Genomic DNA, 16466 nt, shown 5'->3' with positions numbered 1-16466 from the left:
CTGTGATATGTTTGCTTTCTCAAGAATTATGCTGGTATCAAATCATTGTTACAACCAGAAAAATATTTAACTATATTACAAGATCAATCCCAATCGAGAGCTCTTTGTAAATTTAGAATATCTCTCCATAACTTCCTTGTCAGTAAATGTCGTAAAACCAAGAATAGTGATTTGGTAATTGTATATGTACTAACTGTACCAACCAGGAGATTGAAGTCGAGTTTCATGTCCTTTTTATAATTGAAAAATATGTAACGTTGAGATCAAACTTTCTATCTAATTTAGATATTACACACAAAGACAATCAATTAATGTCAATTTGTTGGATTCGACCGATGGAGATGTTATCAAATCTTTAGCAATGTATTTAAAACATGTATTTAGACTATTTAGAATTATATTACGCTATGTTCAAGATCACGTTGATTTTCATGTATCTGTTAAAACTTCGCTGTACTATGGACCATAGGGCCTTACATATTGAATAAACTGCCTGTCTGTCTGATATGTTTGTCTGTCTACTCTTATATTCTGGAATATATTAGTCTCACAATCAATGGTTGCCCTAATTTGTAACCTACAGTTTCACATATGGTACTTAGTGATATGTGTTTGTCTGCCTACTCTTATATTCTGGAATATATCAGTCTAACATTCAGTGATTGCCTTAATTAGTAACATACATACGGGTCTGAGTGCAACGTTTATACGCAGACTGAACATGGGCAACAGACTTCAGAGATGACATATCACCGTTGTTGCTATTCCTGTCTTTACCTATGTATCGCGTTAGTTAATTAGTACAAGTAGCATGCTTGTTGCGGCTAGATATATACAGAACAGAACATATTATGTCAACATATTTTTATTTTAGAAACAATCGACTTACATAAAACATATGAAGTTTAATAAAATATAACAAATATACATATTTATTACTTGTCTTGGTCGTGAAAATAATGGATCCCAATAAGGCATTTGTATTGCATAGAAAATATTGCACTGCACTAACATCGGGGAAACAGAAGGAAAATGGGTGCAACTGAATCATCATGAATTAAATTATTGCAGCAAAATACATGTTTTAACTTATTGTGGTCATATTTACAGGATAGGAATTCCACCTTTTGGATTGGTGGCCAAATAAATGTTCGCGCATGTTTAAATAATACGTGGACACACATATGCCGAAAGTGAGTGAATGGGTGAGTGAGTGAGTGAGTGAATGAGTGTTCTGTCTTATTCCAGCCATATCACGACAGCTATATCAAGAATTAGCTCCACACATCTTACCATTAAGGGAATCGAACGCGTGTCGTTGACATGACGACCCAGTGCATTAACCACTATGCTATTGTGTACAAGAGCATATACAATTCCAGCAATTGGTGTCCAATTAATAGCATAAATTCAAACTACACCCACACATTATAAGCATACCTGCCAGCTTTGTCAAGTATACGAAAAGACGCTTAAGACATGTTATATTGTCTTCAAACATGTTATACGGCCTTACTATGAGTAGTCATCGCGCACATCCTCAGTTATTTTGCAAAATGCAGACACTACTAGTTATCTTTGATTTTGTTTTCCCAAATCTTGAAAAAACACATTTTTTTCGATTTAATCCAAATATGAGTTAAGTAAAGTTCATGATTGCATTCTTTCAAGCTAATCCTTGTTGTGGGGAGAAATTACCGAATACCAGAACTAAGCATAAAGGTGACAATGCAGCAGTGACAAGCAACCCAACACTCACTCACATGCACTCGATATATGAGTGAAATAGTTCCGCGTTGAAACTGCCGGATAAAACGAATAAAACAAGGACTGGTCGCCTCGAAGACAATATGATTGGTCTGATTGGGTATTGCGTCTAAGTGGGCTAGCACTATAGATCGGATAAAGTCCGGACCAGTATAAGCAGCTCAATGCACATTTGCATGCATGGCGCTTTTTTCTGGAAATAGTAACATTAGTTGCATATGTTAATCCGACGTTATTGGTGAGCGGTGCTCGAAACTATACCATATCAAAGCCACCCAGCTTCAACAATGATACGAACACTGCCTTTCAAAAAGGTTATTCATATTGGATATTCTATTGGCTATTCATACGGTCAAATCTATGTGAAAAGTTACAGTGACTTTCATACATTCCCGGTGAAACTTGTTTCCCTGTTGGTTCGAGCAGAAGGCTTAGCGGTATTAGCGCTTTTAGCACACAGGCCAAACATTGCGGTAGAAATCTGTACCATATGCGGTTAGAAGTGCGTATGTGTAGCATCGTTAATTTTGAATGGAATTGGCACGGAGACATGTCTACAGAGTTTGATTTGGGGCAATACAAATCATAACAAACTGCCCTACTTATGTTAATTATGTCGCAGTCCACCATTTGTTTCTATTCGTTACTGAGAACCAATGAACGCCATGTTAAGTGTCGCCCAATCGCAGGCTACGGAAATCGGCCATCGCCTGTCTACTCGTTTAGGTAGACAGGAGCCCAGTCCAACAAGAGGTGTCCGTGGTATCATCACCGCAGGTACAGCGACTCCTTTCTGATGGTATTCTTTTGTCCAATCTCTGCTAGGCATTTGTATGTGGTATATAAAAGAATCGGTGTTTGTGGATGGTATTCTGGTGGACTCTTCTGGGCCCATGTGATGGGAAAGGGATTCGAACCCATCCATGGCACTGGCCTTAGTTGTGACTTCCTAACATACCGTGCAAGACAGAGTCGGATTTGTGTGAATCAGTGACCAGTACTGTTACATCCGAGTGAGACAATAAAAGTGAAATCGAAATCCGATGTCATGAATTCCTTCCTCAACATCACGGTCATCCTCAGGGACGTCATAGCCATGGTCAGCGACTTTGACAACCGTAAACATGTTCCCTACAACAGAGAGATAATTTAAATAAAATGTTTCCAAACAGCATTTCGATACGGACTATCATCCAAATGATACGAGTCAGCATTAAGTATCCCCTGAATCAGGTCATCGACAAGGATCGCATTTATCAGGAGTTGGTGTATGTGTTTTAGTGGCCGTAGCGATAGTATGAGGCGTTACAAGTTAGTGAGAAAAGTAAACAGTATTTAAATTATATTACTAACAAACTATTTATCACAACCAGTTAGAACCTGTCATTGGAACCAACGATCAGAGGATAGGATCATGACACATCTAAGGGGCGCAACTCTGCTCGACTTGCAACGACTCTGCAATCCGTAGCGTCACGAGAATCACAAAGACAAGAGGCTTTAAGTGGATGTAAAACCACAGTTTATTCCCTACACGTCATACCCAGGTAGAATATTCAGCATAACGAGCAAACACACTCTCCCTATTGGCCTCCATCAGCTGTGACGTGAATTGCAACGTTTGTGTTCTATAATCAAACGACCAATCTTCTATTGCGGCGTACTTTCCTGTGCAGAGTTGCGTCCCTTAGGCATCAACGACCCTTATGATCAAGTGTTCGAATTGCATATTCGCCCTGATTATGTTTCTAAGTTTGTCAGCACCAACCCTTGCTCGTCATCTTCCTGAGGCAAGCGAGTTAACTGAATATAGAAGTCCAGTTTCAACCCTTGCCTAACTAGGCTGGAATTCCGGAGTTACATTTTGGCCGGTTTAACGAGTCTATGCACAATCCAATCAAAATCGTGTAACAAACTACTAGACATAAAACACGACTCGTAAACAACATGGATTTCAACGTGCAGATCCGCGTCGACTGTCAACTTGGCATCGACACGTATTTTCCAAATATTTCTTTTTTTTTTCAAGGTGCTCAAATGATTTGATGCACTTCGTGAGGTAAGACCCGTTTTTTTACAAAAGAGGCCTTGACTATCGATAAGATCGTCTTGACGATCATCTGGTTTGAAGCAAAGGCAACCGACATGGGAAGTGGAATCTAATTGGTCAATAGGAGGGACACAGAAGGGACATAACTCGTAATAGCGCTGGAAACTGGACTTTGATTGTCAGTTAACGCCCTTGCCACGGGAAGAGGTTGCTCGTGGGATTCGCAAAAGTGGTATATTTTAAGATCTGCACCACTGCGGCGTTTGTTCCCACAAGCTGACACTGTGATATAATCGAAAAAGGCTTTAAACCAAACAATCTCACTATAGTTTAAAAGATTCGATATCATGTATGACACATCGTTTGGTGTATGGTTCCTTCCTGAGGAAAACAGGTGAGCGAGTTAGATGGATGAGGGGACACCAGAAATTGTCTCTATATTGTACCACTGTCGAACCCGAGCCTTCAGCATGACAAGCGAACGATCCTGTTTACACACTTACTAAAACACGAACCAAACACGTCTAAAAAAATATTGTATTCAGAAATATTTTACCAAAGACTTCCTCGACATCTTCGATGTGGAAACTGTATGGCGGACCTGAAAGCAAAAACAATGCAAAAACTTTACAGAAGGAAGAAGAAACTCAAGCATTGTTTTGGTGTTCCCTACACTGAAAGTGTTAGGCCGGCATATCAAGGCAAGGTCGCCGGTAAATGGGATTGCACAGCAACTACGTGGAGAGTTGAATCCGGGCCTGAGGCGTGACGCGCGAAAGCGAATATCTTTATCGGCATTTGTTCTCACAGTCGTGCTATTTTATATTATAACGGATTGATTGTGTTGAATTATGACAATGTGGACGTAAAAGACTTCTTACAATAGAAATATTAATTACTCAATGTTGTATGTATCGAATATATTACCTTCAAATTTCGTTTTGTCAAAGACCAGTGTCTCGAGGAAGAAGACACAGTTCGGTTTGAGCACGCAGCTCATAGCTGTCATGTACCTGAAGCAAGAATACACACATCTTGTCAAATATGGCGACCTTCACAAGGACGAGTATAAATACTTGCTCGCTAGCTGGAATGCAGAGAGCCTCAAACTTCCTTGACAAGAAGGTGAGGTGAGGTGAAATGGGATTTAACGTCGCGTCCAAGATTATTGCACTTATGTAGCGACGTGCATTTACGTGTGTGTATTTGTGTGGCTGCTTGTACTAGTCCGGACTGATGCCGATTTATAGTGCTAGCTCACTGAGATACCATGCCGCAGTTTAACATGAACACCCCACTCCGAGCCGACCAGTCCTTGTTTTAGCCCCTTAATGCTGAGCGCTAGACAGGGTAACAACAAGTACCATCTTTTAACGTCTTTTGGTATGACGCGGCCGGGGATCGAACCCCGAACCTTCCGCTCTCCGGGAGGACGTTCTACCACTTGACCACGGAGGCGGTCTCCTTGACAAGAAATCACCACAAATGAGGCTCAAATACAAAGGAAATGCCAAAAGTGATGCATGTCTTAGACTGCTATCACTTAAGTTGATTGGTTTGTTGTCTAACGCCGCACTCAGCAATATTCCAGCTATATGGCGGCGGTCTAAAAATTACCGAGTCTGTACCAGACAATCAAGTGATTAATACCATAGCATCGATCCACGCAATTGGGATACGATGACATGCATCAACCAAGTCAGCAGGGCTGACCACCTGATCCCGTTAGTCGCCTCTTACGACAAGCATGGGTTGCTGCAGACCTATTCTACCCCGGAATCTTCACGGGTCTATCACTTAGGAGAAACCCCAGAGTACGGGTATGGTGTTGATAAACCTAGATTGATACAACAAGATTAAATATGGGATTCTAATCCACTGTCACAGGTTTCTGACACACCTAAGGGAGGCAATTCTGCACAGACAGCGAATTGCGGCACCTTAGACGACTGGGCCACCCGTGCCGCCGGTCTAATAGGAGATTGGCGTGGTTCGAATCTCATATTGCATGGAACTGGTATAACTGCTTTGAGACTCCGGTGGCTGTGTGGGTTGGATCGCTGACTTTGTGTGCTGGCAATTAGGTGCCTCAGTCTGGCAGTGTGGGTTTGAATCCCGGACGGGACTCAATCCAAGAAAGTACGAGACTCTTTACTTTACAAAGAAAGTGTTATCCCAAATTATAACATTTGTTACAATAACCAACGAGCTACAATATATACCGAGCCTTCTACATATTGCTCATTGCCATTTCAGAGAGATGGTGAAGGAAAAACTTACGAAATTTGAACCCTACTGAGAAACGTCACTAAAGGCAGCTACTGTTCAGATGACGAAAAGTAATCAGTTTATAACGTCATGAACAGTGGATGACGTCATATCGCATATCAACGTCAGAAGCACTGTATATGGCTTAAATTGACCAATCACCATGAAGAATCACTAAACTGCATTTGCAAATATCGGCTAGTTATTACACACAATCATTTTAAACTTATGGGGAATATAACCCCTCTGTTCATCTACAACAAAGCGAGAAGGAAAGCAACATTACCGGTCTCTGTCTCGAGCATCGATAGAACCAAGGGATCCAGTGTCCCACACAACATCAAACAGACCCTCCAGTGTTCTGAAAATATGTATGGATATGTGATAACAAACAGCCACGTGGAACCTCATTAGCTTTTGAAAAATAGTTGCATGTTTTATGCTGCCCTGCAAGCGAGTGAGTGATTTGGGTTTAACGCCACCTTCAACAGCATATTTCAGTGATATCACAGCATGTCAGTTTGATGTGGGAGGAAAGCCTAAAGTGATGCAGGTCTTGGACGTTTACAACTTTCGTTAAATCCACGAGCATGCTGCTGACAAGACCCAGAAATATAATCATGCAATAACCGTAGCAGATCAGGCATTTTGTGAAACTTTATTATATACCTACTCGTTAAAATCGAAGAAGTTTACCACGTAGAACTTGATGGTATCATCTGTTGACTGTCAACATTCAAAACATTCATATCAGTGTTAATTGAAAAATCCCTTTTGAGATGAAAATGCAAATATTCATTAGTTGAGCAACATCTTATGTTTTTTAAAATTCCCGACACGCAACTGTGTTGCACACAACTGGCGGAGTGAATTTAATCATGAATAAAAATCTCTTATAAACTCAAATCATTCTTCAGGAAAATAAATGAAGTCGTGGAGGAAAATGATGTCCGAAAGAGCCAGGGTATGTTTGTTTGTTTGTTTATTTCCGAGATGTTTAACGACGCACTCAGCAATATTCCAGCTATATGACGGCGGTCTGCAAATAATCGAGTCTACGACAATCCAGTGATTGACGTCGTGAGCATCGATCCACGCAATTAGGACACGATGACATGCATTAACAAAGTCAGCAGGCCTAACCACCGGCGAATCTGATAACCCGGTCCCGTTAATCAGCCCTTACGAGAAGCATGGGTTGGTGATGATAGTGCTAACCCGAATCTCCACGGACAAGGGACGGAGCAGAAACAAAGATCCTGCATAGTCGCCTTTCACGGCAAGCACGTTTTGCTGAAGACCTACTCTAACCCGAAACTTGACCCATCTATTGACGGACAATGAAATACAAAGAACAGTGTTTGTGGTTTTTATAGCTGTTGACAAAGTAAGGCGGAGTACCTGATATAGTTTCCCCTGTGCGTGCGGGAGGTCTTGTACTGTATGGGGGATCTGGTTCCGGTCAAAGAACAGTCTGGCCGCCACCTCGGAGATGTCCACGCCCACCACGCTGTGACCTCGGTCAGCAAACCTGGAACAGAAGCGGGTCACAATGATCAGAGAGTCTCTATACACAATACAGTACGCATAAAGATGGTTAGGTCACGATACAGTACGTATAATGATCGAAACAAGTATTTCGATAAAGTACGATTGCAATCTGGAGGTTAATACTTTGACTATTACGATCGTCACGATACGATACGTACTACAACGATACGATAAACAAGGTGTGCCCTTGATCAAAGTGAATGTTGAAGCTTTCAAACAGGGTGAGTGAGTGAGTTTTACGCCGCTTTTAGCAAAATTCCCTGCAATATCAAAGCGGGGGACACCAGAAATGAGCTTCACACATTGTACCCATATCGGGAATCGAACCCGGGTTTTCGGCGTGACGAGCGAACGCTTTAACCACTAGGCTACCCGACCGCTCCTAGCTTTCAAAAAGGGTTTGATACTGAAATACATCTCTGACAAAAAGTAATCCGCGGACATCGAATTGGCGAAACGTATGCGTGTATAAAAGACCAGCTCTTCTGGTCCGTACGTAACATTTTTACCGATGGACGACCCCCTGATAGCTCATGTTTAAAGTGAGACATAAAACCACCAGGGTGCTAAACTCACCACTTCATATCTAGACACGTTCCACACAGAGGTACGAGAATTCTCAGATGCTGGCGTCCATCAGTTAGATCATCGAAATGTTCCACCAGACATCTGGACCAGACAAATGGCTTAATAGTGATGCCACAATGAGTTGTGTTGGTACAAAGAGTCTACAGAAAACTTACATAGGCCGCTATTAATGCTACCAATCATTACTTCAGTGAATATATATCCAAAGCTTCCGTTCCCCTAATTGATCGTAGTTAAGATAGTCATAGTGCTAAGATCGCTTTCTTGATCCAGAAACGGGTGAAAAAAGTTTCATCTTTAATAGCGTTTATGAGTAATAGTTGATAACCACTGGCCTTGCGAACCTTGTATAACCAGGACGTGTGAAGCACTTAACACAGGAAGCTAAACCTGCTTACTATATTAATATCAACAACGGCAAACCGGAAGTAAATATGGCTGGTCACTTACGGGTCCGGATGTGTATCTACCAACGATCCCAGGGTTCCATCGTCCCAGGATTTCAACCAATCATCAATGCGTCGCTGCGGGTCGTCTACCAGGACAGAGGATTGGGGTGATTCATCGTGACACTTCTCCGTCATCTGGACCGATTGACATCTCACATCTACAGTTTAGGTGATAAAGGAAACATCGTAATAATATATACTAAACTGCTTCTCACATGGCTCGAGTAAACCCATTTTTTGATTAGTGGAAGAACTATATACAGTAGAGCCCCGTTTATCCAGACTGTAGTGCCCCCAGTCATTGTCCGAAATAAAAGATGTTCGGATTAATGAAATATGGGTATGAATAGTCATTTATGTACTTTTGTACATATGTATGCGTTCAGTGATGTCCAGAAGGTGGGTTTTCCGGATTAACGGGGTTTGGCTTTCGGGGTTACACTGTATACAGCCTACGGCAAACTTACTTAAATTCAGCTGAGTTATGTTCAATGTGTTTCTTGCCATCGGTACCTCACACCGTAATTACTTGTGGAGAGTTCCGCTCATATTTGTTTATTTGTTTGTTGTTTAACGTTTCAAAAGTTAATTTCAAAAGTGAGCGTGTCAGCTTAAAGTGGGAGGAAAGCCCGAAGTGATGCAGGTTTCAGACGTTTACCACTTCGGTGAAACCCACGAGCACGGGTATGGTGCTGACAAACCTAAAAACATAATCGGGGCGAACCGGGATTCAAACCCACAATCATAGGTTTCTGGCGTGCCCAAGGGACGCAACTCTGCACAGCGGATCGCGGCGCCTTAGACAACTGGGCCACCCGTGCCCCCTATAATTTCAAGATACGTACTAAGATAATATCTTGAAATTTCAACTTATTATCTTGAAATTTCAACATTGCATTTGAAATTTCAACTTAGATTCTTGAAATTTCAACATAGCATCTTGAAATTTCAAGTTAGTATGTATCTTGAAATTTCAAGAATAAATACAAAAACAAATGGCCCTAAAAGGCTTCCGTGGCTTTATGTAAAACAATATGTCAAAAACATTAACAATGATCATCATGTCCACCTTAGACTTTGAGGTTTTTAGCCATAAATACAGGCATCATTTATCCACCAGCTCATGTGTGACGGCATTCTGATGTCACAAACAAAACAACAGCCTGAAACATACTCGTTGACATATTGTACCCTTTCTTAACCATGCTTTGAGCGATTGTTTGTCTATATCGTCATAACATTCACAATAGAGTGTATCGAAAAATTTCATCAGAAAAAAAACCATATTTATCGAAGTGAAAATATATATCATATCCATATTGAGTGAGTGAATGAGTGTGGTTTGACGCCGGTTTGACGCCGTGTGATGTGGGGAATCGAACCCGAGACAATCTAGTGGTTGATAGCGTGAGCTTCGGCCACTGTCCATATCTAGCAGGTATGTTGCAAGAAGGGCCCCGTCCCACAAGTTGATCTTAGCATTGGTTGGTTGGTTGGTTTGTTGTGTAACGCCGCACTCAGCAATATTCCAGCTATATGTCTGGCGGTCTGTAAATAATCGAGTGTGGACCAGACAATCCAGTGATTGACATCATGAGCATTGATCCCCACAATTGGGATCGATGACAGGTATCAACCAAGCCAGCGAGCCTGACCACACGATCCCGTTAGTCGCCTTTTACGGAAAGTATGGGTTGCTGAAGACCTATTCTACCCCGGATCTTCACGGGTAATCTTAGCACTGTGATTGTCGTAAGTCTATGTTAAAGTAAGGGAGTGTCAGCGTTACGATAGCTTTGTGGGACGAGGCCCGAAACCTCGCCTTATATCATATATGTTTGTTTGTATGTTGTGTAACGCCACACCCAGGAATACATAACCTATATGACGGCCTGTATATGGTGTCTGGATCAGACAATCCAGTGACGTAATATTAGCAATGATCTACAACGTCTTGGTTCGATGACATACAAAATACAAGTTGACGAACCGGACCACCCATTTAGTCGCCTAGAAAAACAAGCATAGGCGGATTGGGACGTATTCTAATATGGAATACCCATGGGTCCATGTATTAAAGGGTCTAGGAGCAGTAATATGGTTGAAAGACATAGGAGGGCGAAAACACCTCATCTCGAATTATTCCTTACCGTCAAATCAACACCCGTCCCAACATCGTCGTGTCACTGTGTCTGGCAGCGATCAACTATCACCAAGGTACCCGTTTGTCTTTTATTGTTAACATTGCCATTTGGATTCCACCAGGAAATATTATCACACAGGAAGGTAATTATGAGAGCAGGAAGGACATTCTGTGCAAAGCGGATTCGATAAGCGACCTCCATGTTTTATAAAGAGAGGCCTGATTTGGTTAGGGGGAGGATTTAACCCTCTGATTACATGAACCAAAAGTTTTGAGTGAGTGAGTATGGTTTTACGCCGCTTTTAGCAATATTCCAGCAATATCACGGCGGGGGACACCAGAAATGGGCTTCACACATTGTACCCATGTCGGGAATCGAACCCGGGTTTTCGGCGAGACGAGCGGACGCTTTAACCACTAGGCTACCCGTCTGCCCTCAAAAGTTTAGAGACAGAAAGAGAGGGACAGACAGAGAGACTCGTGAAGTTACCGTCGTGCAGGGGAGAGCGAGTGACTTTTAGTTTTAGTCTGCTTTGAGGATATTTCGGTTATTTGCATCACGTTGTGTGATTTGTTTGTCTGTTTGTTGTTTAACACAGCACTCATTAAAATCCAGCTATATGGCGGTGGTCTGTGAATAATCGAGTCTCGACCAGACGACTCAGTGTTTGATATCATGAGCATCGATCCACGCAATTTGGATCGATGACATGCATTCGCCAAGTCAGCGAGCCTGACCACCAGGTCCTGTTAGTCGCCTCTTACAATCATAGTCGCCTTTTACGGCAAGCATGGGTTGCTGAAGACCTATTCTAACCCATATCTTCAAGGGTATCACGTTGTATGAGGTCAAAGAGAGAGGAAATCCAAACTGGCATGGACGTTTACCGCGGGAACTGGGATGGTCATCGGTAACGGATCTAGTGTACACAACAAGTCGATCCTGTCAACCACGGGATACAACTGTGTACACTCCAACCAGCGGATCCTGACAACCAAGGGGCACAACTGTGTACATTACAACCAGCGGATCCTGTCAACCACGGGATACAACTGTGTACACTCCAACCAGCGGATCCTGACAACCAAGGGGCACAACTGTGTACATTACAACCAGCGGATCCTGACAACCAAGGGGCACAACTGTGTACATTACTACCAGCGGATCCTGACAAACAAGGGGCACAACTGTGTACACTACAACCAGCGGATCCTAACAACCAAGGGGCACAACTGTGAACACTACAACCAAGGGGCACAACTGTGAACACAACAACCAAGGGGCACAACTGTGTACACTACAACCAGCGGATCCTGACAACCAAGGGGCACAACTGTGTACATTACTACCAGCGGATCCTGACAAACAAGGGGCACAACTGTGTACACTACAACCAGCGGATCCTGACAACCAAGGGGCACAACTGTGAACACTACAACCAAGGGGCACAACTGTGAACACTACAACCAAGGGGCACAACTGTGTACACTCCAACCAGCGGATCCTGACAACCAAGGAGCACAACTGTGTACATTACTACCAGCGGATCCTGACAACCAAGGGGCACAACTGTGTACACTACAACCAGCGGATCCTGACAACCAAGGGGCACAACTGTGAACACTACAACCAGCGGATCCTGACAACCAAGGGGCACAACTGTGTACACTACAACCAGCGGATCCTGACAACCAAGGGACACAACTGTGAACACTACAACCAACGGATCCTGACAACCAAGGGGTACAACTGTGCACACTACACTACTACCAGAGGATCCTGACAACCAATACGGGAATTATAGTTGTGTTTTGGACCTTAAGTTTTGAGTGTTTGAGCGACTGTTTTCAGCCTAATCATGTTTTGATAACGTTTGTAATTTTATTTGTCAAATCCAAGTATATGCTTTCTTTTGCATAGGAGCTTATATTCACAACCAGCGGATTGTGATGCACGCGTAACCATGGTTACGGGTGTGTGCGATGTGGGGGGTCAAAACAAGTCTGATGGAATCAGGTGAAACTAATGTAAACTAATTAATTAGTTAATGCTAATTTGGTGTCTTAACGAAACAAACATAAACACAAGGACATCTTGATTCATATCACACCACTTGATGTTCATACACATACACACACAGGAGATACAAGATATATGGCCACACCCAGTGTCACTATACTGTGTAAAAGTCCCTGTGCGCACGCACCGAGAGAGAGAGAGAGAGAGAGAGAGAGAGAGAGAGAGAGAGAGAGCGAGAGAGAGAGAGAGAAGACACAGAGAGAGAGAGTTCACAAGGGATGTAAATCTGAAGCATCCAACAGCGGCTGGTGTAGCGTATATACCATACCTCCTATCTCAGTACACTGTACGGCAATAATTACCCCCGTTATAGCGCGTTCACCGTGCGTTACGATGAAACTATTGACATTACCTTGCCGTGTCGAGTGTGTGAGCGAGCACGGGACAGTGGCAACGTCAAAGCAAGAGTTATTAACGACGGGTGTGGATTGTGACCGGTATTGGGGAAATTAGCTTGTGTGAAACAGGTCCTTGCGCATCCTATACTTTTACTTTTTGTAATTTAGATAATGAATTCATTATATAAAGGTGTGAGAAAATGCAGCATCTATCCTACCTTGGTTATGATGAGCCGGTTATTGACAATTCGCCTCCTCGCCGTCCACGAATGTCTGCTATGCGCATGAACACAGTTACCGCTAAGAATGAAATAAGTGCCACGTTATATATGTAGGTTCGTAGCGGTGTTCTGATTGACGTTGTCATTCAATGGGTTAGCGTGTGGAAGGCTGCAGACATCAGTAGTCTGTAACAGAACGAGACAGTAATGGGGTACATGCAGATAAAGTAGAGCGATAAAGGTCAGAGGTGATAGAGCTCGCCCACTGAGATACCATGCCGCAGTTTAACATGGAAACCATACTCAGACAGTATACATGATACTGACACAGAGACGACGGGCCTTGTTTGATTCAATTAATGCGGAATGCAACAACAAATATCATCAACGTAAGGTATGACGCGGCCTGGGACGCCTGTCCACTCGACGACGCAGGTGGTCAACATGTTATGAAATACATGCATTAGAAGCTCTATCCGCGCTATCCACATGTGCTACAGCACGGATGTTATATATATATATATATATATATATATATATATATCAGATGGTAAAAGCGGAGCATACATTAGCTGGACAAAACAATGGCCGATTGCATGAGACGTTCCGACCGGTCGTGGTACCATGGCGTACATCAGCCAAGTCACCAACACTGGCCACCCGATCCCCGTTTTGGCTTGTACGACTGTCAAGGGGTGCTGGTAACCTATTCTTACCCAGCGTTATCACGGGGTCTTGTGTACTAACCAATAAAGGGGCGGTCGGGTAGCCTAGTGGTTTAAGCGTTCGCTCGTCACGCCGAAGACCCGGGTTCGATTCCCGACATGGGTACAATGTGTGAAGCCCATTTCAGGTGTCCTCCGCCGTGATATTGCTGGAATATTGCTAAAAGCGGCGTAAAACCATACCCACTCACTCACTTACTAATAAAACACACCTGATTGAATCCCACCGTCATTGTCAGCTGTGCACATCCCAGATACACTGACGTGTTATTCCATCTCCGATGTTCGCAAGAGGATAATATGATTGAGGAATAATGGGTGGCAATAGGTTTGCCCTGGTTGTATTTGTGTAGCATCAGACTCGAGTACCTAGATTGGTATTTACACTTATGGTCCAGTACTTCTTAATAGCAATGATTCTTAATTATAGATTGGCTTTGAATTGTAAAGTTTTGCTTGTTGTTTAACGCAGCATTCAGCAATATTCCTTGTTTGATCAAGATTACAACATTCAAGGCCTCAGTGAATCTTTTAAAGAGTTTAATGGTAGACGCGTGGAGGACGTTTCAAATTTTGACGCATCACTAAAAACAAAGATGGCCGATTCCCTATTTTGACTTGTATCGTATGTTCCTGTGTTGTTGTTTTTTAGGTGAACCATTGACTTGATGTTCTACGTGTCTGTGACCGCTGCCACCGGTGGGGCAAAATACACCCAACATTTCACGAATACCTGGGCCCACTGGCACAAAGCGATCTTAGCGCTAAGATGATCGTAACTCCCATACTTTAACATAGGCTTACAATAGTCGTAGCGCTAAGATTGCTTTGTGCAAGTGGGCCCAGGTGTCATCACTGTTTGATGGCGATTCATTGACGCGTCCGTCATGATATGGTCGGAATTGTACAATCGACTCTTCTCTCAGCGGAAACGAATAGGGAAAGAATTGTGTCTCTTTTGTTTCCATGTATACATATATATTGTATACAGAACGCCTGTGTTATTTCTTTCTACGACAATGTGAGATCAGCCTTCGATAATGTAGACTATGAAATACTGCTTCGCACACTTAAACATCACGTTGCAACTGATGAAGCTTTGTCATGTTTCCAGTCATATTTAAAAGATAGAAGTCAACTGGTATTAACTGAGACAAACTTTTAAAAGTTCCTTGGGCCCAGCATTTTTCGATGTGCAGAGTTGCTGTCCCGTGGGCACGCGAGACACCTATGATCGTGGGTTCGAATCCCGGTTCGCCCCGATTATGTTTCTAGGTTTGTCAGCACCATACCCGTGCTCGTGGGTTTCACCGAAGTGGTAAACGTCTGAGACCTGCATCACTTCTGGCTTTCCTCCCACATTAAGCTGACACGCCGCGATATAACTGGAATACTGTTAAAAGTGGCGTTCAACCAGACTCACTCAAAGTCCCACACTACTCCTATGCAGATGACGCTCAACTGATTCAAGCTTTCTCTCCTACCTCACAGTCATCAGTCCTCGAGCAAACAGAAACATGCACTGCTGCAATAAAAACATAAAGGCAAATGCTAAAGCTGAACGACGCCAAAACGGAGGTTTTACTTGTTGGCAGAAGTCATCACCTAACTGACTGAAGTGATATTACCATCGGTTCAACCGTCCAAGCCTGTGAAAGACCTTGGTATGTGGATTGAATCACACCACTCCATGGAGGCACGGGTAGACAGAACTCGCAAATAATGTTATACCCATCTCCGTTCCATTGGAAAATCAGAAATACCCGTGAAGATCCGGGTTAGAATAGGTCTTCAGCAACCCCTGCTTGTCATAGGAGGCGATTATGTTTGTCGTAAGAGGCAACTAACCAGAACGTGTGGTCAGGCTCGCTGACTTGTTTGATGCATGTCATCGTACTCCAATGGCGTGGATCAAAGCTCATGATGTAAATCACTGGATTATCTGGTCCAGACTCGTTTATTTACAGAGCGCCCTCTTATGGCTGGGATATTGCTGAGTGCGGCGTTAAACAATAAACAAACAAACAAAACAAAACATCACAGCTGAAAGTGCTCATGTTCTAGCCAGGTGGCTAGTGTTATCGAGACTAGATTATCGTAACGGACTGCTAACTTCCTTGACAAATAAACACAACTCTACAAGTTACAATAAGTTCAGAATACAGGATTATTTCTCTTGAAACCAAATCAGACCACATCTCCCATTCGAAACTCCTTACGCTGGCTTCCGGCTAAACTCCAAAGTGTTGACTTCAGCTCCCATGCATAATCTTCAAGTGCCTGTAC

The 16466-nt window shown here is 42.9% G+C and overlaps 1 protein-coding gene across 1 annotated transcript; it reads right to left on the bottom strand.

Moving 5' to 3' along the window:
* Nucleotides 1-948: 948 nt before the first annotated feature.
* Nucleotides 949-13581, bottom strand: LOC139479800 (thiopurine S-methyltransferase-like). Its single transcript, XM_071262679.1, has 9 exons — nucleotides 13453-13581; nucleotides 8675-8831; nucleotides 8213-8305; nucleotides 7487-7616; nucleotides 6759-6811; nucleotides 6372-6446; nucleotides 4745-4830; nucleotides 4374-4418; nucleotides 949-2898 (listed from the first exon to the last, which is right to left on the bottom strand). Exons 2-9 carry the CDS (start codon nucleotides 8806-8808, stop codon nucleotides 2771-2773), a joined length of 744 nt encoding a protein of 247 aa, XP_071118780.1. The 5' UTR covers nucleotides 8809-8831; nucleotides 13453-13581; the 3' UTR covers nucleotides 949-2770.
* Between the last annotated feature and the right edge of the window lie 2885 nt (nucleotides 13582-16466).

Source organism: Haliotis cracherodii, unplaced genomic scaffold (genome assembly GCF_022045235.1).
Source record: "Haliotis cracherodii isolate W230 unplaced genomic scaffold, xgHalCrac1.p SCAF_4, whole genome shotgun sequence".
In the NCBI taxonomy this organism is placed as follows: domain Eukaryota; kingdom Metazoa; phylum Mollusca; class Gastropoda; order Lepetellida; family Haliotidae; genus Haliotis; species Haliotis cracherodii.
This window is presented reverse-complemented; position numbering and strand designations above follow the sequence as displayed.

What these genes read in the sequence shown, in the direction of transcription:
- LOC139479800 (XM_071262679.1), bottom strand. Translation starts at nt 8,808, where the DNA reads ATGACGGAGAAGTGTCACGATGAATCACCCCAATCCTCTGTCCTGGTA. An exon ending in GTAGATACACATCCGGACCC is followed by an intron (nt 8,306 to 8,674) that starts GTAAGTGACCAG and finishes TGTCTGGTCCAG; the next exon opens with ATGTCTGGTGGAACATTTCG. An exon ending in AGATGTCGAGGAAGTCTTTG is followed by an intron (nt 2,899 to 4,373) that starts GTAAAATATTTC and finishes TCTCTGTTGTAG; the next exon opens with GGAACATGTTTACGGTTGTC.